At 30.4% G+C, this 23584-nt stretch overlaps 1 protein-coding gene across 4 annotated transcripts; it reads right to left on the reverse strand.

Moving 5' to 3' along the window:
• Positions 1-5878: 5878 nt before the first annotated feature.
• On the reverse strand, positions 5879-23584 carry TPS1 (trehalose-6-phosphate synthase). Of its 4 annotated transcripts, none has more exons than XM_079074217.1 (18): positions 23225-23584; positions 12481-12862; positions 12289-12386; positions 11395-11783; positions 11013-11127; positions 10785-10886; positions 10540-10690; positions 10381-10469; positions 9842-9890; positions 9656-9756; positions 9362-9549; positions 8594-8711; positions 8317-8496; positions 8104-8226; positions 7781-7868; positions 7550-7680; positions 6707-6805; positions 5879-6586 (listed from the first exon to the last, which is right to left on the reverse strand). In XM_079074217.1, the coding sequence occupies exons 2-18, from the start codon at positions 12815-12817 to the stop codon at positions 6182-6184; spliced, it is 2763 nt and encodes a 920-aa protein (XP_078930343.1). In that variant the 5' UTR covers positions 12818-12862; positions 23225-23584; the 3' UTR covers positions 5879-6181. The 4 variants fall into 4 exon arrangements, with proteins under 4 accessions (XP_078930343.1, XP_078930344.1, XP_078930342.1 ...); XM_079074218.1 differs by lacking the exon at positions 23225-23584 and adding an exon at positions 13270-13482; XM_079074216.1 differs by lacking the exon at positions 23225-23584 and having other exon boundaries at positions 12481-12962.

Raw genomic sequence — 23584 nt, forward strand, 5'->3', positions numbered from 1 at the left:
ATTATAAAAGTATTTAAATAAATAAAAAACTGAAAAAAATAAAATCCAAGGACAAAATCGTCATTACAAAAAAAGTTTAAAAAAGTGGCAAGAAAATGAAAACATTTGGACCATAAGTGCTAGTCTAAACCTATGTGGCCCAAAATAACAATTTCGACGCCACATGACCATTCTTGCAATTTTGTCTAAAAATTATATTTCCCAGCTTCAAGCAAAAACTACACCTTTCCCTTTCAATTCCAGGTTCTAGCTTGCTATCATTATTTTTTTCCTTCCAAAAATATAATTTGTACAAGTAGAACTATCAATTTGCACGGATTTGTTTAGAGATGTTTTACAGTTTTAGTGGTCTTCTGTTTAGATATAAAGGCTTTGTATTATTCAATAAATTACCATAATTATAAATCCTTCGTAATAAATCAAAATGATTTTGCCACTTGTCAGTTTCTCTTTCAATATGACACATGTAATTTTGTTGTTTTTTTATATTAAAAAAAATTCCAGATGTCAATTTCTCCTTTAATATTTCTGTTTCTTTTGCTGGTATTAGGCATTTCATCATATAATCCCATATCCTTTCTTAATTATTTCTTTTATTTATGGTGTTATTCTTTTATGGTATTTCAACTTACCATAAAAGTACTCACGGCCCGTTGACAGAGAATTGAATTCTTGCTGAAGTTATAGGCTAAAAAAGTCAATGATTTTTTTCACACCTACAATTTTAATATTTTAGGAAGATAATGGATTTCTATATTAAGACTTCCCTTTAAATACGATTGCTACTATGCATCTTATTGTCACCATTTTCGTGCTTTTATTCAGAATACCATTACGATTATACTTCAATGAATTCTCCTTCCAGATTTATTTTTTTAATTATTTCTTCTTATACATGGCGTCGTATAATCATATTGACAAACTAATTGTTCAGTAAGTTGTGTACAGTAGAACTACAAATACATGTTTACTTCTACTTTGCTAATATGCCATATGTTGCACTGCATGCATGTGTTATTGATAAATTGCTTAAGAGACAAAAAAAACCCTATAATATCTATCTTCTCATAATTTTGTTGTTGTATGTATGTATGTATCTATGATCAATGTTATTGATATTGACTGTTAAAGTCAATTGAAAATGTATAAAACTGATGTTATGCACGTTTGACAATCTTTGTATATGTTCGATTTACCTGATATACCCCTACCCCTGCCACTGTTGTCGCGTGCTACTGCTGCTATTTCTGTTTAATATTAACCATCAGGTGGCTAATATTTGATTAATTTATATCTGTTTGTTCTTATTTCAATTTTGAAATTTCCCTGTTGGTTGAGTCATTGTAAAGTGTTGATTAATCCTTATTAATCGTTAAGTTGCTTGGTTCAATTTATTTAAATGTCCTTACTATAAACATGATGAATGAGGATTGAACAACATCTGTGTATATGTATTTATTTTCCCGATATGCCCCCTTGCTGCTGCTATTTCTCTTTATGCCCTTTTCACAACTCTTATGTAACTTTGGTTGTGTTTTTGTTTCATTCCACTATTTATTCATTTTTATTATGTTTAGTTTCAAATATATAAGTGTATAATAACACCAGAAAGTGCTATGCAAACAATTTGTGGTGTTAATCATTTGATTCGCTTTAGATCATAAATAGGATTTTGATTTCTCAGGCTCGATTTTTTGCAAATTTCCCTACCGGTATGTTGTTTTGAATACTCTTAAAAAATGTGTCGTTCGATATGCTATTTCTATGTATATTTTTTGTTGAATCCGGATGCTATGGATGAAATTTTATAAGTTATCACTTTATTATATATTTTGTAGTTTAGAATTTATTAAAAGAATGATAATAGAATTTTCATGCTTTTCTTACATTGGTAATACTAACATAACATAAACTCCATTTTTTCTCAAAGTCTGGTGTTTTTTTCCCTCTTGGTTCTGTTTTGGGTATATTTGTCAAACATACTATTTGTTTGTTGAAAACAAGATTCGCGCCTGTTGAGAGGTATCAGGCCATCAGGTGGCTGCTACTTCATTAATTTATATGTGTTTGTTCTTATTTCGATTTTGAAATTTCCCTATTTCAATTTAAGAACTAAACGTATAAATCATTTGTATGTCTTATTTACATACATCTAACTAGCACATACTACATGAAAATCAAAGAACATGCATCTCTTTTACAAGTGTAAAAAGGTAAGTATGTTGCTATTACAGGTTACATACATATTTTTGGATTGAATTTTTTCCTTTCATTGCAAGTAAACTCAACCTATACTAATATTTTGTCTTATCCTATTATTTTAAAACTTTCAATATCATATTCAATTTTCAAACACACTTATTACAATTGGATGTGTTTTTAAACTGATTCTAATTTCATTATTTTATAAAAATAAAGTCTTTTTGTTAATTTTTTGATGCCAACGGTAGATGGGCATTTCCGTCTACTCTCACACAATAACAATTTAATCCTTTCTTTTGGGATTTTTTTGATAACTGATCTATTTGGTTTCATATTTGTTTGTAAAAAATTTGTGTTTTTTGGCTTTTGGTGCAACTGTATGGTTTTCATTCAGGTGGTTTTGTGCAGGTACTTCATTTCAAAACCTGGTATTCATTTCAGGCTTCGTGCAGTTAAATGTCATATGAATTTGCAAAGTGTTTTTTTGGGGGGTTAAACCTTTCCCTTCATTAAGACATGAATTATGCCAATAATATTCACAGTCCATCTGAAGTATGGTCTTATTTATCAATGATGTTGCATTTATAGCAAATGAATCTTCAAGTACACAATTGCATGAAAAGATTAGAAAGTTATACCGGCAATCATGAAACATGTGGTTGTGTAGATGCCTTATTATCCTCAAAACTATATACTTTTATTAATTTCTACTTCCTCCATCTCAAAAAGACTTCATTTTTTTAATGACTGAAATGCCAATACTTAATAAATTCATTTTTCTGACTCATCTAGAAGATCCAACTCTAATAAGTTGTAAATTGTTGCCCATAATAACTTTGTCATGTTTTGAAGTAAAATCAACTCATTTGACATTCAAAAGTTTAGTAATAAATAGATAGTGTTTGAGTTCAATGCAATTTTTTTACAAATATTCCTACCCAAATTAATTATTTCAAAATTATTTGGGTGGTTGTTCAAGTAACATATTTATATGGAGAATTTGTTGATTATAATTCATTCAAAGATATGTGGCGAGAGGTTTTAGGGAGAGATTTGATTAGAATCGATGGAAAGGAATGTGGTTTGACTTATATGGAGAATCTATCGATTATACCAAACAATCATCCATCAATTTTTCCAAGTTAAAAAAGTCATTCCCAAAACCAAACAAAATCAATAACCATACAAATTGTAACCGAAAAACAAATGAATTCCAAAAATCCAGAACAATGAAAATAGTTTTCTATCAAACACAATTATATTCAAGTGCTTATATATTTCATGTTTTTATCCATTTTGTTTAACTGTTGCAAAATGATTTTTAATTTTATGAGTGAAACATTTACCAATATCAATAAATAATTTATTTCCAAATGTATCTTTGTCTTCAATTACATTGATAATATCAAAAACAATATTTTTTTAATAAACCCGTCTAATACACGGGTTTCACACATAGTGTTTAATAAGCAACAATAGCTTATTGCCTCCGAAAAAAATGGGCTTTATCACTAACATTCTCTAACACATTTTCCATAATTTTCATAAACATTATTGTCTTAAAAAAATATAACGCTTTCTAATTTATATAACTAATAAAGAAGCGGACAATTAATTTTATGAAACACAAAAACATAAAATATATACCAACTTATACCGACAATCAACAAAAAAAAATGATCAACTGATCCGGTATCCAAAATACTTATTACTAAAAGTTTTTATGGACCAAAAAATATAATATTTATTTCAAGAATGTACAAAATAAAGCATACAAGATCCATGATCTTAACAACAAATCCATCATGTTTAAAGCTCTTTTTCTTGTTAATACTATTTATATATTCTTGTAACGTTGGATGAACTTTGGTGATTAAATGTACAATTGACACGAACCCAAAAACAAGATCCCATCTTATGATTATTAATTATCACTACGCCCTCAATCATACCTTCCACCTCGCCATCGATCTTCCACATGAAGATATAAATATTCTTACAGCACCACAGAAATAGCTGGCAATCGTCTCATATTAATGCTTAATCTTTTAATATATAGATAGACCAAAATAGACGGCTTATTTTAAGAAAATGATCATCTTTTTTTATACTTTAAACAAAATAATTTCAATTTGTAATGGTTCTTGATTTGTGAAATTGTTCTTTTGATGGTAAAAACCTTCGTAAAAACTAAAAACTTCAAATAAGGTATTGATTACGACATTACGAATCTTTACGAACTTTTTTAAGTTTTTTGTGGTGGAACCATTCAAAAACAAGTTTGCTATTTTGCAATAGTATGATCATTTTATTTAGAATGTGAAAAAGATGACCGATTTTTTTTTTAACAACCAATCACATATGAAAAAAGAATGAAGCTAGCAACTAGTAAGATGGTAGAAAAAGAGTTGCATTATAATGATCAATTCCAACTCCTAGAATCCATGGACTAGATCACTCCGATGAGTATTAAGATGTTCTAAAAGTAAATTAAGATTCAAATGATTAATTAGAATGTTTGTTGATTGGAGTCAAGAGTTATTAAGAGCTTAATGTCTAGCTAGGATGTTTAGATGTCAACATAAGCTTTCCTTTAGCTCTTATAACATCTAAAGGTCTTAACCATTAAGACACAAGTACAGAAATACTTAATTGAGATAAAATAATGCCAATAACACTTATTTAGGTCATTAGGACCTTATAGTGAAGTTTGGTGAAGAAAGGAAGCATCGATGATAAAGAAAATAGCCTAAAAAGAAAGAAATTCGTCATATGTGTAATGTTGTATAATACATGGCCGTGTAATATTTTTCCTATGCAAAACACAATCGTCTACTCTAATGTGGAATGCTACTTTGACTTTGATAACTCGTTTAGCATTCCAATACTTCTAAAACTCCTATATAAGTGTAAATAGGCTATTAAAGCATTAAAATGAGTTTACAAATGTCCTATGGGTATTATAATCATTTTGTAACCAAAGATTGGTGATGTTAATATGTGAAGTACGGTGTGAAATGAAAGTATAAGATGCGAAAAAGGTAGAATAGCTTAGCTTACATTGAGGTGAACATTATCGAATACATGTTCCATAAAAACAAATCAAATATGTTTTCATAATTTGAAAGTGTTAAGATATTTATATATCGTTTGTTATGTGTTTAAAACTATGTGATATCAAGAAGTTGTAGTAGAAAGGGGGAAATTATTTTTTATATTGATCAAATATTAATTGGTACATAACACTATAGATAAATAATACTAAATTTCACAAAAAAAATCAATTAGTTTTAAGAACTCATAGTTTTCATAAGAACCTAATTTTTTTTTTCTTAATAACTTTTTCAAGAAAATAACTTAATGCATCTAGACAAACATATATAAGCCAGAATGTAGAAATTATCATAAAAGATGTTTTTTTGTTATATGTACATATGCATATAATGTTGTGCACATATGCACATCATAAAAAACAACATTTAACAAAAATTCAACGAATATTTATGTCACATTGTTCAGATGCATTAATATTTGAACTCAATATTTGAATAAAAACTCTTTTGAAAAAAAATTGAATAAAAAAGATTCAATATCCTCCTACTCACCAGATCATGACAAGTAGTATCAAAATCAAAGGAGAGAGATGAGAAAAAAAAAAGTACATTACACATGTCAATCGTAGAAGGAAATTATACTTTCCTTTGAATAATAAACCCCCTTTATTAGCATAGTTTGTTATATTTGCATAAAAAATCAAAAATATGAATCGAACAACCAAAGTACAAGAGCTTTTATTTTAAGGTGGAGTGAGCTACTTGTGTGCATTGACCCAAATGTATCTAATTCACGTCTAACATATGCTCATGAGACAAAGTTGTGACCCTATTGGGTTTCTTTTTTTTTTTTTTTTTTTTTTTTTTTTAATAGAACTAACTCTAACAATAAGATACCAAAACAAAACTCCTATAAATAATAATATTCAAGTAGCTTGAGCAAGGTCCTTAAGAAACGACACCACATCATCCGATGTTGGAAGCAGATACCGAGCATTTGTATGTGTCCTTCCCACGGAACACGAGAAATAATTATCCGCTTTTAGATCAAGAACATTCCACGATACCTTATCCGGCGATGCGGAGGATCGTTTCCCACCATTCTCTGACACATGATGATTTCTATTATTATTATTATTATTATTATTATTATTATTATTATTCATCCGCTTATTATCAAAAGGTCGTTGGTGTTGGTGACTCTGTTTTTGAGAAGATTTTGATGACCCGCTTTTTCCCTGAGGCTTTGTAGCATCACTTTGCTTCGGTCTAGGAATACCCATGCTATTAGAGGGTAACTCTGGCTCAAAAAAGGTGTATATATCTTCATCCTGCAAAGATACAAAAAAATTACAATTTGTTTGCTTTTTCATTTCTTCCTATGATAACATTATACTTTGTAAAGTGGAATGTTGTAATTGGATAGATTTTTTAAAGAATTGGGTACATACCTTTCCAAGAAAATGGCCAATGCATAGGACATAATCAATTGGGGATGAAATGGATTTGCTATGAACTATCTCCCCTAATATACGAACAATTGTGATACCCTGTAAAAGAAGATTGATCCAATGGATTAGAATAATATCCAATTATATAAAGGGCTAAATATACGAAATAGCAATGTACTTTTATTTATTTGTTCTTATTAAGACTGTATTTTAAAAAAGCAACCAATCATAGAATTATACTTTACTTTCATTTCTTTCTATTACAACATTATACTTACGTTTTTTTTTTTTTTTTTTTTATAACAATGTACTTTGAAAAATCTAATTTATTATAGCATAGTACTTTACTTTCATTTATTTGTTTATTATAGCATCTTATGTTCATTTCTTTCTATTACAATTTACAACATTATTCATTAATTTTTTTTTTCTAATTAAAACAACGTACTTTGAAAAATCTACGCAATTATAGCATTGTACTTTACTATCACTTTTGTTTAAAACATATTACTTTCATTTCTTTTGATTACATCAGTACACATTCAATATTTTTTCTTATTACAACAATATACATTCAGCTTTTTTCTCATTATAACAATGTAACTCAAACAATCCACCAAATTATAGCATTCTACTTTCCCTTTTATATTATGACATTGTACTTTGAAAAATCTACTCGATAATTTTAGCAGTGAAACTTGAATTGTGTTTGGATGATACTTGCTATAATCGGGTAGACTTATTTTCCAAAATATGATGTTATAATAAACTAATACACATACTAACATTGCTATTGTAATCACACAATCACCAAAAAAAAAGTCAAAAAGTCAAAAGTCAAACCTTAGTTACACCGGCTGCTCGGACCTCTACAGAGCGGCTACCTTGTACAACATCCACGGAAGCATTGGATATGGGGCCCGTCCACAGATGTTGGAGCATGTCACGTGCTTGAAGCCTCCCAAATTCAACATCTGCATTTCCCATTGCCATGACAACGAGCAAAACAAAAGAAAACACAATACTAATGAAGGCTTATCTAAACTTGGATAGTGGGAATTTTCGTAAAAATACCTGCGTATTTGTAATTCCATACCAGTGATGTCTCACGAAGCTCGAAATGTGATCGAGGTGTTCGTTCCGTAAAATACTCAAACACATGCTGCCATAAAAGATTACACAGTAAAGTCAGGACAAAACAGGACATGACAAGACAGTAAAGTCAGAACAGGACATGACAAGACAGTAAAGTCAGGATAGGACATGACAAGACAAGACAGGATATTTTTGTACTGTGTTTGGCATATATTGAAATGGGACCACGACTCATAAAAAAATAACCGTAATGTAGCAAAAAGGGACGCTAGGAAGACAAATGTTAAAAAGACGAAAATAACCTTGACACTGTCGACCCATTCCATATTTGAATGTTCGGGCATTGTTGTCATCCAGCTTCCTCTAGTAGACCGCAGAAACATTCCGTTCTCAGCAGCCAACCACATGTTGAACTCACCAAAGTTCTGAAAAATTAAGAAAAAAAAAAAACCTCAGAGTTGTCAAAAATAACATGTTCAAAAACATAAAAATGAATTCGGTTTTTATTATATTACTTCATCCAATACGGTTCGATCGCTTCCACTCAAGACAACAACCGTTGTATTTTGATCATTGCAAAGTTTTATTAGTGATTCTTTTAATTCAGGATGCAATTTTAGATCCATTTCTCTGATCTGATCGCCTCCACGCCTATCAGGAGTATCAACTGGTTCGGTTAATGTAGCACTGAATCCCTGTGGATTTTCATATTATTGTAGAACATGAGAAAAATTGTTATGAGATAATTCAAGTGTTTGGATTTTTTTTTTTTTTAAGATTTGGAGGCAATACCAGTATGACCAAACGGTTACTTGATTGTAAATAGCACTCGATCGCCTCTTCAACCGGAAGTAGTGGTGGAACTTGTCTTATTCTTTGTTGTGCTTCAACTACAGTATCATTCAGTTCGCTACAATAACAAATTAAACCTTAAACTCTGCTAATAAGCAAACATGTTACTTTAAGCTCTTTTTTGTTATACACGATAGAACAGAATAGAACATGACAATATTGTACTGTGTCTCTGACATGCATTGGACTCTGAGCCCAGGACTATTGTGAATGAAACAAAAATTGCAACTTTTGCCTACCCAAAAAGGCGAAACAAAATGGCACAGAGATGCACTCTCGATCTCTCATTTGTGCAAAAGACGTAAACGCCCTCCTCATCTTAATCATCAAAAATAGCCCTAGAAAGATTGTCTGGTTTATTCCAGTCCAATCACGGCTGCATTTGTTACATGGGATAGAACTTGGATACAACAAGACCTGACTTGTACAACTATTTTTAATGATGAGAATGAGGAGGGCATTTCCGTCTTTTACACAAACGAGAGATCGAGAGTGCATCCCTGTCCCATTTTGTTTCGTCTTTTTGGGTAGGCCAAAAAGTTACAATTTTTGTCTCATTCACAATAGTCCTAGGCCCAAAGCCCAATGCATGTCAGAGACACAGTACAAGACTGTCATGTTCTGTTCTGTTTTGTCCTGTATGACAAAACAAAACGGGGCCCACAGATGGGGAAAGAGAAGGGGATTTAATTTAATTGAAGTAAATACCTTACAAAAGTTTCTGCCCATTCTTGAGCTGTATGAGTTGTGACATGTAAAAAATTATGGCGATGACGTTTCTCTCTTTCTTCAGGTGTCATATTCAAAGCTTGGCCTATTGAAGCTGCAACTTCAGTTATGTTCCAAGGGTTAACAAGAATAGCCCCAGCACCAAGGGATTGTGCAGCACCTGCAAACTATATGTACACCAAAAGAAATTTTATATAAAATCTTTGATAACAAATATTAATTAAATAAAATCTATTCTAGAATAATTTTATAATAGCAATAGGCAATACTTACCTCACTTAAAATCAGCACCCCTCTTTTAGCATCTTGGCATGCAACAAACTCATAACTAACAAGATTCATTCCATCCCTCAATGATGTGACAATTGCTATATCTGGCATTGTAAAAAAGTTTTAAAAAAAAATACATTATAAAGTAAGTTCATGTAATCATTGATTTGAGTGGATCAGTATCAATACCAGTAACAGCATATAGTGCACATAAAGCCTGAAAATCAAGAGATCGATCCTGCAAACATAACATAAAGCTGTTCAGAACTTGATAAAAACCAAACATTAATAAGAAAAAAGATGAAAACTTTGATGGACATTCTGTCAACTTATTCTCAATTCTATGTGTTTTTATTGGTTAAAAAGTTGAAAAAAAAATAAAGTTGATTAGTCCTAAAAGAAATTTGAAAAGCCAATGAATTAAAATGGAAAATTGCAGAGAATAGCAACATACTAATATGTGCAATGTATTTTATTTTTTTATACCAATAATAACAATGTACTTTATTTTTTACATATTATAGAAATGTACTTACATTTTGCTACCAATATAGGCATTGTACTTTATTTGTTACATATTGTTATAATCAGTAAGGAAATGTATTATGTTGCTTTTATGAGTAAAGAAAATGTAAAAAAAAATAAAGTAAATTGTCTATATTAGTAAAAAGAGTAAAATATGTTTGCTATTTCCAGTAAATTTACCGAATAAAAAATAAAAGGCTAACCAGATGGTGTATAGGAACAGTTGTGAGAGTCCCAAATCTTCCATTTATTCGGCCCACAATTTCATGGACTTGACTTGTGAGTTTCTGATCTGTAAATTTTTTTTTATAAGAAATTAAAAAATATAAAAATATATATATATAAATATTTTAGAAACATACACTCAGGAACATCTGTTCTTGTTGGAACTGCAATCTGTAATAAAACCACTTTATCACGCCAATATTGATTTTCTTCTAGAAACTTCTCAAATGCAAGAATCTTTTGAGGAATCCCTTTGATCATATCTAACCTATCAACTCCTAACATAACCTTCCACAAAGAACAAATTTTTATAAGGAATTTAGATTTATTATGATTCCAAATTTTTTTAAAAGATTTGGATTTTTAATAGTAGTAACATTACCTTTCTCCCAGAAAATCTCTCTTTTAATTCTTTAATATGTTCTTGTACTTGAGGATTCTCAAGTGCACGAATAAATCGATCTGAATCTATTCCAATTGGAAACTGTAATTCCACCAGTTCAATGATGAATATTATACAAAAAAGAAATAATGAATAATCATGACAGATGTAAATCAGGTACACAGTGGGGCCCACAAGTAGATTTTACATAATTAATGTTAAAATTACCGCAGCAACTCTAGTGAGCCTCCCTTGATCCTCTACTCCTTCAGGTGTTCCTTCAAGTCCAAGTATACGAGTACAAGCACTAACAAAGTGTCTTGCATAATCATACGTATGAAAACTAGAAAAAAAAAAAAAAAAAAAAGATTCTAGTAAATTAAGATATACTCAACATGTGAAAAAGTTTCTTTTAAATCACAATAAAGAAATATAAAGCAAGATTCTTGGTACAATGACAAGACATAACTGTCATTCTTCCAACAACCCCTGAGCTGGCCCACACTCACACTGTAGCAAAATCAGATACACAGTGGCCTGCTAGATAACTTACTGACTGGAAAAAAACTACAAAAGTATAGAATTATAAGGAACAAAATTACGAAATTACCCAACCAAATCGGCGGCAAGAACTGCGCGTAGAAGCTCAGAGCGAGAAGGCAATGTTCTATGAATTTCAGAAGATGGGAATGGAGTATGAAGAAACCAACCGACTTTCATGTTGCTATTGTGATCTTTAAGGCATTTTGGAAGAAACATAAGATGATAATCATGGCACCAAACAACATCACCTTCTTCATAATGCTCGTTTACAACATCTGCAAACATTTGATTTGCTTTTTTGTATGCTGCAAATTGGGATTGAAAACTTCTTGTTGTGGCTAATCGATCTTCTTGTGGAAGACCAAGGTAATGGAAAAGAGGCCATAATATGTTGTTGCAATAACCGTTGTAATATTGATGCACTACTTCTTCATCAAGAAACACCGGTATGCATCTCTACATCATAAATAATTTGTCATAAATAATACTCAAATAATACTAAAGAGTGTTAACCAAGTTTCTTAAGGCTAGATTAGTTAGATTGGACGAACAAAGGGTATTTCCAAATTCCAGTGATGAAGATAAGAAGGGCATTTATGTCTTTTGCACATAAGAGTGACCGAGAATGAGTCCATGTCCCATCTTGTTCTGTCTTTTTGGAACAAAAAATGCATTTTTGCTCCATTAACCTAGTCCAATGTAGTACCACATGTTCTATCATGTCATGTCATATGTAACATACAAACACATGCCAAAAACAGGACAACATGTTTTGTTCATTTCATGTCAATGCCACATGTTCTGTCATGTCATGTCCTCTGTACCAAATCAATGCATGCTAAAATCAGTCATGTCATGTACTGTGTAACAAATGCAAGCCAAAAAGCCTTTTTTGTTGTATCATGTCATCTATTGTACAACTATTCATGTCATGTAATGTGTAACAAAAACACAAAACTACCTTTTCAGCTAATGCTTTGGTCAAAGCTCTTTGACCAGGTTCATCAGGGACATTTACACCTGCCCATCCAATCCATTTCGCCTCAACCTCCTTAACCCCTTCAATTCAACCAAAACAAAAACAGATTACAAAATTTCATTCTTTTCACACAATTCCATTAAAAAAAAAAAAAAAAAAAAGAATTAAACTTACCAAGAAGAGCACTAACAAGGCCACCAGCACTAACCTCTAAAGACCAACTCTCCTCCCCCCTTCTAACGGCAGAAACCGGCAGTCTATTAGCAACCACCAACAACCGCTGTGTAAACAACCCTCCATCGGGCTTTTCCCACCCATCACGTGCAGCTGAAGAAGCACCTTCTAGATACTGTTCAACTAAATTCTCACCATACTCGATTCCAATTCCATCATTGTTAGCTTCATTACTATAAGAAGCTTTACTGTTTTTTCTTAATTCTCTTTCTCTCAAAAGCCTCTCGATACGACTTGTTGGAACAGATGAGTTTCCGTTGTACTTATTCCCAGGCATAACCTTAACGCAACTCGAAAATGTCCCCTTTTTCTTCTTCTTCTTCTACATTATAAGTGTAACAAACAGTTAAATCACCGATCGTAATAATTATATTGGATTGATTCATTATCGTTAGTAAACAGAATGAAAACCAGATGACCCAAAAAAAGGGGGATTATAACTTAAAAGAAAGAGATAATACGGAGAACGAATGGGATCCACATATAATTTATGGGGTCTACCACTTGTGTCGTATTGTTTTACTCCAAGATTTCAAAACCCCACGTTTTAATTCATCCTAATTTATCATAGACTCGAATTAGTTTCAAGGTTTTTTGACAAAAAATGCATTGCATGTCGAGTTTGTTATAGAAACAGGGTAAAAATCGTAAAAGAGTGAGCTTTTCGAGAAATTAAACAAAACCCAGTTCATATGGATTCAAGAAACAAGAAATCAAACACCGACTCACCAAGATCGAATGATTTTCTTGGAGTGAATCAGCCGTCGGATCGCCGGAGATTTTGAATCCCCGCCGTTGAATTGAGGGTTTAAGAGAGAGAGAAAGATAGAGAGGAGGCGCTTGGGTTGCAGAATAGAGGCATAGTGGGAGAAAGAAGAGGGAACAGATGGAAACTCGTGTAAGCTTTACAAGGTCTATGTCTCACAGCCATGCAAGTAAAAAAACATCAATGATTGGTGATGATCAGGATTCTATTTATTAATTCATTATTATATTAATTTAAATTGATTTTGTTTAAATAATTAGGGGTTGTATCAAGTTAGTCTAATATCCTTGATATCATAATTCGAATTAGAAGGATTTGGGTTTTTTGACATGTTTTTTATTGGGTTTGAAAAAGATTGGGTCTGAAAGAGGTTGTGTTTAACTCAATCAAAATTGTGTTATACTCAACTAGATCCTATTCAACAACTAAAAGACAAATTTTTAAATATAGTAATATGAAAGAAAATAGAAGAAAGATAAAGTTGAAATGAGAATTTTCAAGAAGAAGGACAAAGGTGAAATGAGAATTTTCTAAGTGTAAAAAGTAAGTCATTTGTTATATTATTTTACCTAAATTTTGGTTTGTTTTTCCTATAATCCCTTTCAATACCTTTTTTTTGTTGTTTTTCACATGAAAGTCTAGAAATACTTTTCAAAAAGGTGCATGATTAGGTTCCGGTAGGCAAGGAAAGGTAATCAAGTTATATTACGTTTTTCTATTTTTTGAATAATAGAAAAGTAAAGATTTAGGTTGCTTTTAATTAGGCATGTTGCAATCTAACATTATGATAAAATAGACATTCCAAGGAAAAAACCAAAAAAGAACTATTCTTTTTTTATTAAAGGATGAGAGGAGAGAGGTGGAAAATGGGCTAGGGTTCTTCCAAAGAGGAGGGTTGGCCGAAAATCCAAGGAGAAGCCTCCTTATATACTTGTGGTATTAGGGTTTTTCAAGTGGAAACCTTAATTTCCTTGCTTAGGGCCAAAGCAACTCATGGACACCTTATATAATTTCGTCCATTCCTATCCAAAGGGTCCAAGAGCCCAGTTTCACAACTATTAAAAATTTGCAAAACAGCCCCTTGCATTATTAATCAGTTCTTTTAATCCCAAAATTAATTTTAAATTAATTTCTGATTAATAATCAATTAATAATATGATTTCCAAATAATATATTAAACTTGTAATATATTAATAAAATCATTTTAACCACCAATTTATTATTCCACCCCTATAGAATTTCATCCAAAGGCTTCTTATAGGGTGTCCATGAGTTGTTTTGGCCCTAAGTAAGGAAATTATGGTTTCCACTTGAAAACCACAAGTATAGAAGGAGGTTTCTCCTTGGATTTTCGGCCAACCCTGCTCTTTGGAAGAACCCTAGCCGATTTTCCACCTCTCCCCTCTCATCTTTTGCATTGGGTGTCTGTGACTCCATTAGAGGTAAACATCTAACCCTAATTTTCATTGTGAATTTCGAATTGCATGAGCTAGATCTAGGGTTATTGCTTTGGTGTTCAAATTTGTATGTTCAATAATGGAAAACTTAGATCCAAAGCAATTAGGGTTGCATGATCACATATGAATTTAGTTATGCTCAAAACCCATCAGTCTCGTTAAAATAAAATTAAGCTTTTAGCATTTACTTTTTAACCCTATGAAAGTTTTGAATTTTGTATGAATTGACGGTAATTCGAAAGAAATTTGTATTTTTACTAACAATTATAATTTGAATTTACTTATCAAAAGATATTTTGAATCCTATAATTTTTTTATACCAAAACAAAATTAAAGAAATAAATTGTCAGATAAATTGCTTGAGATGAAGAGGAAAAAATTGGTTACCATCGTGATAAACATACTACATTACAAAGTAACAAATAACACACTGCTAGAAAATTTGGTTTTAGCTTTTGTACTACAATAGATACAGACGCTGCATCTATTCCAAGAGAATTGCGGGTAGAAGGCAAAGCTTTCAAAAACTTGAATGTGATTTGGAATTGTTGTTCTTGATATTTATAAAAATACGCTTTTGATAAATAAGTTTAAAATTATTATATATACAATAACTAAAAACTATAAATTTCTTTGGGAATGTTTTTCTTTTCTTTTTCACTTTATACGAATAATAAAATGAATTTACACACATACGAAATACACTTTGTAATGTCTTTTGGATTACGACAACCAAATCTTTTTCGCTCTTTTTTTGATCCTTTTGTTCATAACTTTATTGATCCTTTTGTTCATAACTTTTTTGAACCCTTTTTATTTGTTGGTCTCTTTTGACGCAAGTAAATATATTTTGCAAAAATGTATATTTTCAAGAAGACCTAATATATTTGGTTTTATATATATATTTTTTCTAATTCAACGGTATTAAATGTTGTTTTCTCTATTTGAAGTTAAGGGTTAAGTCTAATTAGAAATATATATAAAATTAAGAGTAGATTAGATTGTCGTTCCATAAAAAAATGAAAGTATATCTTCTTTAATATCATTAACTTCGATATTCACAATATCAATGCCCCGCTAATATGAAACTTGTACAAACAGGTATAAAGCCTTATTTTTCTCATAAGTGTCTATTACAGACTTTGATACCCATAATAACTTTGATACTCATAATACCGAAAGTTTATTAAAAAAAAAACATACTAGAAGTTATGAGTATGTTGTATACATTAGGGGTGTGCAAAAAACCGCACAAACCGCACCGCGTAATGCGGTTTAGAATTTCGTGGTGCGGTTTGCGGTTCGTCATTTTATCAAACCGCACTATGCGGTGTGGTTTGCGGTTTGTATTTATAAAACCGCGGTTCAAACCGCACTGCACCGCATGTTATATATATATATATATATATATATATATATATATATATTACTTTGTTATAACTTCAAATCACGATTTAGAAACGATGTATTTAAATATATTTCTTACAATAACCAAATATCTATAACGTAACATTAAATCACTATTAGATCAAGATCTCACGGTTTATAAGAATATAACAACTATAACAGCAATATAAAGCAATAACAGTGACACTTACAAAACTATAGTAGCATGAATCACAATTTATTAAAAACGATTTAACTTGAAAATTGTATTTGTTTTTATAAAATAAAAGCAATCAATTTTTTTAATCGGGTCAGTTTTTTGGTTTTTTGATAAATTTAATGTTGAACAACTCATCAAACCGCACAAACCGCAACCAACCCGCATAAACCGCCCGCATCAAACCGCACCACATAACGCGGTTTTGAACATATGTGGTGCGGTTTGCGGTTTCTAAAATATTCAAACCGCATATGCTGTGCGGTTTGCGGTTTTGACTCTAAACCGCACCGCGCACACCCCTAGTATACATATGTGTAAACACGTGTTTGTTAAATTCTTTTTTGAATCTTATGTTAGCTTCAAACTTGTAAAAGTTTTTTGATGATAAAGATGTAATCTTTTTTTATAGCCAATTGTTTTGTCGAAATGGAAAATGAAATAAAATGGCAACCGATACATTTTTTTTTGTTATTTAAACCATTAAAGTTTGCCAATACATTTTTATTATTATTTAAATCATTAAAGTTTTAATTGTATCAAACCGACCAAAACACTTTTTTTGGCTCTATTACTCCTTAAATTACTTGGATATAAACCGATGACGTGGACTCCACGTAGGCAAGGAAAGCGTTATATACCCATAAGGTTGGAAGGATTACCTCACCTGCATACTGTGGTGGAGGTGAGGTGGTGCTTTCACCACGGTTGTGAACACTACACTATCGGTGCGGTGAATGTGAAGATAAACATTGTTTAATGAAGGGTTGCCCTCTCTCTCTCTCTCTTTCTCTCTCTCTCTCTCTCTCTCTATATATATATATATATATATATATATATATATATATATATATATATATATAGAGAGAGAGAGAGAGAGGTTCTATGGAAAACAAAAAGACCTAAAAATCATAAAAACGCATAAAAAAATACTTAGAGATCACAAATCTTTTTTTTGACTTTATAGGTACAAAATTCGTAACTTTATTAACAAAATCGTTGAAATTTTTTTTGAGAAAAAACAAAAAAAAAAAAAAATCGATTTTTTAATTTTTTTTTCCAGCGATTTTATTAAAAAAAAGATGCGATTTTTGTAAATATAAAGTCAAAAAAAGATTTGTGATCTCTAAATATTTTTTTTATGCATTTGTATGATCTTTAGGCTTTTTTTTTGTTTTCTAAATAACCTCTCCCTATATATATATATATATATATATATATATATATATATATATATATATATATATATATATATATATATATATATATATATATATATATATATATATATATATATATATATATATATATATATATAACAAAGATCAAATAAGAAGGAAAATTTTGGTAGAAATGTAAGAAATTTTTTATATACATATTTTTTTCGTAAACAAACAAAATGAATCATTAAATGATTCACAAAAAAAATTCAAAAAAAAAACACTTTCATTATTTATTTTTAAGTAAATTAAGAAAAAGTTCACTTTTATGACAATTTTAGTGAATATTAACAATATCATCATAAAAAAAGAATCAGCGAGATGTTTTTTCTAAATTTTTTTTGTAAATCATGTTATTTTTTATTCATCTACTTATTTATTTGTTTTTCGAAAAAAAAATATGTCGAAAAAAAATTTCTTACATTCCTATAATTTTTTTATCGGATATATATATATATATATATATATATATATATATATATATATATATATATATGGTTGTGTGTAACCTTGTATGCATTAAATGTGCTCAACATTTTCGCACTATTTATCCCCTTTATTTCTCCCCTCACAAACCTCAATAGTACCCATTGCCTCTATTATTTTTTTTTTCTTACATTTATTTATAGTTTTGTATTAGTATTAATCAAGGTTGTAAAAATCGTTCGGCGGTCGACTGACGTTAAGCGATTAATCGTGTTAAGCGGTAATTAATCGGGGACCCTAAATTATTAATAAAATTATTTAAAAATTTAATATATCCTAAAAGAATAAGTATTTGAAAATTTTAAATTTTAAAAATTTGAAAATTTGAAAATTCTAGTATAATATTTTAAAATTTGAAAACTTGAAATTTTGAAATTTTAAAATTTTGGTGTAATATTTGAAAATTAAAAAATTTGATTTTTTTAAATATTTCCCGCCTATAACCGTCGAGGACCGTCAAGCCCGATTTTGACCAATTTCCGCCAAACACCCTAATCGTAATCGGTTCAAGGCCGCCAAACAATTAATCGGCCGTCAATGCCGATTTCTACAACACTGGTATTAATTTATAAAGGCCCCATCATAAACCTCACCCCACTACCCCTAACTACATCCTAATTTTCCTGTCTTCTTGGTCACCCTTTCTTATCGATGATTATATCTCCACCATGGTCCTTTATGTTGGATTCCAATGTCTTCTTAGTCACCATTTCTTATCGATGACTATATCTCCACCATGGTCCTTTATATTGGATTCCAATACAGTCGTAAAATCCAATGTAAATTATGGTCATTTGTGTATCTTTAGATTCCAACACTACAATTGGTATCAAAATCAAAATCAAAATCAAAAGAACAAAAATTATGGACACTATTAACACCCATAAAAGTTAGGGAAAATGTCTACGACCTACAAAAACTTGGATTCGGCTTTCCAGATTTCCAAAGTATTGCAAAGCCACATAAAATGTAAAATCTTAAGAAACTTGTGGATTTAAATGGGTTGCACGTCTCGAATGATAGAATATTTTTGAAACTAAGAAGATCAAAGGTTAAAAAAGGTAGATGGCAGGCAAGAATCCCATCACCAAGAACCAAAATCATCACATGAAAACCACGTGAAATTTTGTCTATAATACAATATATCATCCAACATTAAGCCCATCCAGATAAAAAAAGGATAAAGACTAGATGTATTACTTTTTGTAAACTATAAGGACTAATCATGAAATTTTATCAAAATGATAAAAGACTAGATGTATGGCTTTTTGTAAACTATAGGACTAATCATGAAATTTTATCTATAATATATAATCTAGAACATAGTTTAATAAAAATCTTTGATCGTTTCCAAAATAATTTTTAAATAATAGGAGAAATTATGAATAATAATTTTTTAAATAATAAGAGAAATATGAAGCAAAACAAACTTAATTTATAAATACTTTGTAATGATTCTAAGGGCATCCATAATAAGACTATACGGTGTGGGCAACGGGAAAATGTGTTATGGGTGATATGACACCTCTTAATGCCATTATAACATGGGGAACACTATCCATTTTCATGTTAAGGAGCGTTATGTTAAGAGATGTGGGTCTGATAATATATTATAAGAAGATCTCTCTTTCTCTCTCTTTCTTTTTCTCTCTCTTAACACCATGTTATAACATGTTGGAGGTGATGTGGCAAAGTTTTGGTGTTATAACATTCATCTTCCCGTTGCCCATACCTTGTAGCCTAAGGGTTGAATGAAATAGGCTAAATAGAGTGCTAAATAGGAGAGAGAATGTATATTTTCAATTTAATTCTTAAAAAACTTATAAATTTGTACTAAAATTTCTATTCAACCCTTCAATAAGATTGAACTTAGGGGTGACAATCCTAACTCGAACCCGCCAATCCAATCCGAACCCAACCCAATAAATAACAAGCTGGGTTGAGATTTTGAATCCATTTAATTAAATAGGTCAATCCGCCTAACCCGTTTAATTAAATGGGTTGGGTTTGGGTTAAAATTTCGAACCCCTTTACAACCCGTTCAAAATTTTTAAATACTTTTTAATTTATATTTATTTATTTTTATTATTAAATGTTCATTATATTTTGATTATTTTCTATTTATCAAAAACCATGAGTTAGTAACCGCTACTGAAATTCGAGTTGATAAAAGTGATAGTCAAATTACATAGAATTTAGAAATAAACATTTATAATATTTTATGGTGTAAACACTTATTTGTGTTTGTGTTATGGGCCTATAAAGTTATTGGTTTATAATTTTCAAACTTGAACAATTATTATAGCTTTTAAATTGCATGTAATTTTATTTGATGAATTATTTGATTTTTAAGAGGTTTTTTTTATGAAAATTTAAACGGTCAATCCAAGTTTAACCTATTTAGTAATTGGTTGGGTTGGAAAAACAATAAACATGTCAAACCGATTTCAACAAATTTACTAAAAATGATGAGTTGGGTTGATAATTACCAACCCGTTTACTTAAACAGGTTGAGTTTGATAAAAATTTTCAATTCATTTAATTAAACATGTCAACCCATTTATAACTCAACCCAACCCATTCCCACCCCTAATTAAACTCCATACACTTTCTTCTATATTATATCCAAATTTATCTATTAAACTAATGCACTAAACAACCATACAAATTTGTAAAAGAGCCTCCTCAAAAAATGAAAACTACTGTATTATGTTACGACAATCTATAATGATGGTCAAAAGCAACAAATTATAAGAATATATTATTTCCTTTCTTTGATTTGCATCTAAAAACATGAATAAAACGATAAGTTACTTTTTTTTCTTTGTTTACTTTCACTCCAAAAGTGAAGAACACTGTGTTACCAACCACGTGGTCTTTTCGCATGTAAACAAAAATTCAAATGTGTCATCAATTTTTATTATATTATTTTAACAGACACTGGCATTAGCATCTAGCACTCAAAACACAAAAACCTCATAACGGAAACACGAAAATACATGTCAAAATCATTGATAATATGGACGAGTGTTTCTAAATAACATCAATATTTATAAAAGATAGAGTAAATTAAACGAATGGTCCTTATGGTTTGTGGTAATTTACAAGTTTGGTCCATAACTTATTTTTTAACTCGGAAGGTCCCTACTGTTTGTTTTTGTTGCGAGTTTGGTCTTTGTCTTACCTAAAAAGACTATTTTGCCCTTAATTTTTTAATTTATTTAAATAAACACATCACCAACCCCACTTCCACCTCACCTTACCTTACCTTACCTACCCCATTTTATTTAAATAAATTAAAAAATCAAGGGAAAAATAGTCTTTTTAGGTAAGACATGGACCAAGCGCAACAAAAACAAATTATAGGGACCTTCCGAATTAAAAAAATAAGTTAGGGACCAAACGTGCAAATTACCCCATACCATAGAGACCATTCGTGTAATTTACTCTAAAAGATATAGATTTCTAGAAAAAGCAAAGGTTGTTGATATTCTTTTTTAAAAATAAAGAAGATTGAAAATCACAAAAGAAAGAAAATGAAAGTTTATTTATGCGGGTAGTTTTCTAGTTTTCGATCCAGAAATTTTTAGTGGAAGAGAAAGGATGGGATGCCTTTTTTTTGTGGAAAACCTTTTTTTGGTGCTTGGGATGCCCCTATTTATATTTTTGTTTTTTAGATTTTATAAGCTTTAAGTTTAAGAACACATGTATAACTATTTATTTTGGTTGTTAAAAATAAGTACGAGTAAACTATTAAAATTGTTTCAGTAGTTGATCAAAATTGATAGTTTCGTCTCTATTTATTTATTTATTATTTTATTTTATTTTTGCGTTTGGATCGTCTCTATAGAGATAATGTCGCTGATACTTTATAAAAATTTTAAAATTGATTTAACTTGTCCCCAACTTTTTTTTCCTAGGTGCTTAAACTTCTATGTGAATATTTAAAACATCATTAAGGTCAATGAATATAGTTTAAAATGTCCTTCTAGTTGAAATGAATAACTAGGCACACTCCCGCTCCGCGGGAAAAGCATGCGCGGTTTTGCTTACTATGTTATGTTTTGTGTGCACGGTTTGTGAGGAGATGGGGGGGGGGGGGGGTTGTGTTCATTTTTACAAAACAATGGCTTTATTCCGACATACAAAAGTCTAGGGATGAAACTTGCAAACATGTCAATATACGAAAGTTAAAGGGAAAAATGTTGATGTTTAAGTTGAAGGCAATAAAAGATATTTTACAAAGTAGATGAGTCGAAAGTGACATTCTATAAAGTAGGGGTGGAAAGTGCCAACATACGAAAGTGTAGGGATCTAATCTATCAACAAAAAAAACTTTCGTGGTCAAAATCTGAAATAAAAAAGTTTTTTGGCCAAAGTACGAAACCACAAAACTATAATTTAGGGACCAAATATGTCAAAAAAAAAGAATTTTTGTAGCTAAAATATGAAATAAAAAACATGTGTGGTCAAAGTATGAAAGCATAAAAGGATACTAATTAAATTTGTAAAACAATTTCAAATATGGGCCAAAGTTGTGAATAATGAAAGCTTAGGGAGAGAGTTAAATGGTGATGTTAAATTGTGAGGACTTAAGTTGTTAAAGTTATAAATAAAAATAAAGGCAAATACCATAATAACTTTTGGTTTAATATTATTATAAAAAATATTATGGTGAAAATAAGAATATGAACTTTTGGTTTAATATTATTATAAAACTATTATGGTGAAAATAACAAAGGCAAATAATGAACTTAAAACATCATTGAAGTCAAAGAATCGTAATTTAAAACATCTTAAAGGTAACCTGGTTACCCCCATTTCACCATAGCCTTGTTGTGAATTCACAGAAAAGTCGCAAAATGAATAACTAGGCACACTCTTATACACATAAATGGATAATCATATTTCCTTTTATTCAAAATGAAGTTTCTAAATAAAACGTAAAATCGGCAACTGTATCTAATTCTGCAAACATTTCGATCTAAATCACATAGTCAGTAGTAGACAACACATGAATGTAAACCTCACGCATTTAAGAAATGTTTATTTATTTCATTCGTAATTCTATGCCAAATCAACACAGTTACAACCAAACATACAACAACAAAATACATATAACTAACTCAAAATACATATACAAAAAGCTAACCTTTTAGTTGATACAATCTTCAAATATGAAATCTCCTTGTTGTTATCGTTCCAAAACGAATCGGTAGTGAATGATGGAGAGATCAAGGGTTTTGTAGGAGAAGAAGGTGTGTGATTGAATGCAGGAAAGCATAGTTTAGGGATCATGAAAGCAAAATTCGACAGAGGTGTAGGGAGTAGGGTCGCCTCTAGTTTGAATTCCATTTGTTCTTGATCCAGAAATTTCTGGTGGAAGAGAAAGGATGGGATCGACTTTTTGTGAAAAACTTTCTTTTTGGTGCTTGTGATGCCTCTATCGTATGGAGGGAATTTGTTCTTCAACCTTTAGTTTTTTTAGCCTCAACAATTTTTTAGTACCTTT

The sequence above is a fragment of the Lactuca virosa genome, chromosome 9, assembly GCF_052849685.1.
Source record: "Lactuca virosa cultivar CGN04683 chromosome 9, Lactuca_virosa_CGN04683_v6, whole genome shotgun sequence".
NCBI classification, from domain to species: domain Eukaryota; kingdom Viridiplantae; phylum Streptophyta; class Magnoliopsida; order Asterales; family Asteraceae; genus Lactuca; species Lactuca virosa.

What these genes read in the sequence shown, in the direction of transcription:
- TPS1 (XM_079074217.1), bottom strand. Translation starts at nt 12,817, where the DNA reads ATGCCTGGGAATAAGTACAACGGAAACTCATCTGTTCCAACAAGTCGT. An exon ending in TGCACTATATGCTGTTACTG is followed by an intron (nt 9,757 to 9,841) that starts GTATTGATACTG and finishes TTACAATGCCAG; the next exon opens with ATATAGCAATTGTCACATCA. An exon ending in AATGGGTCGACAGTGTCAAG is followed by an intron (nt 7,869 to 8,103) that starts GTTATTTTCGTC and finishes CTTTTATGGCAG; the next exon opens with CATGTGTTTGAGTATTTTAC.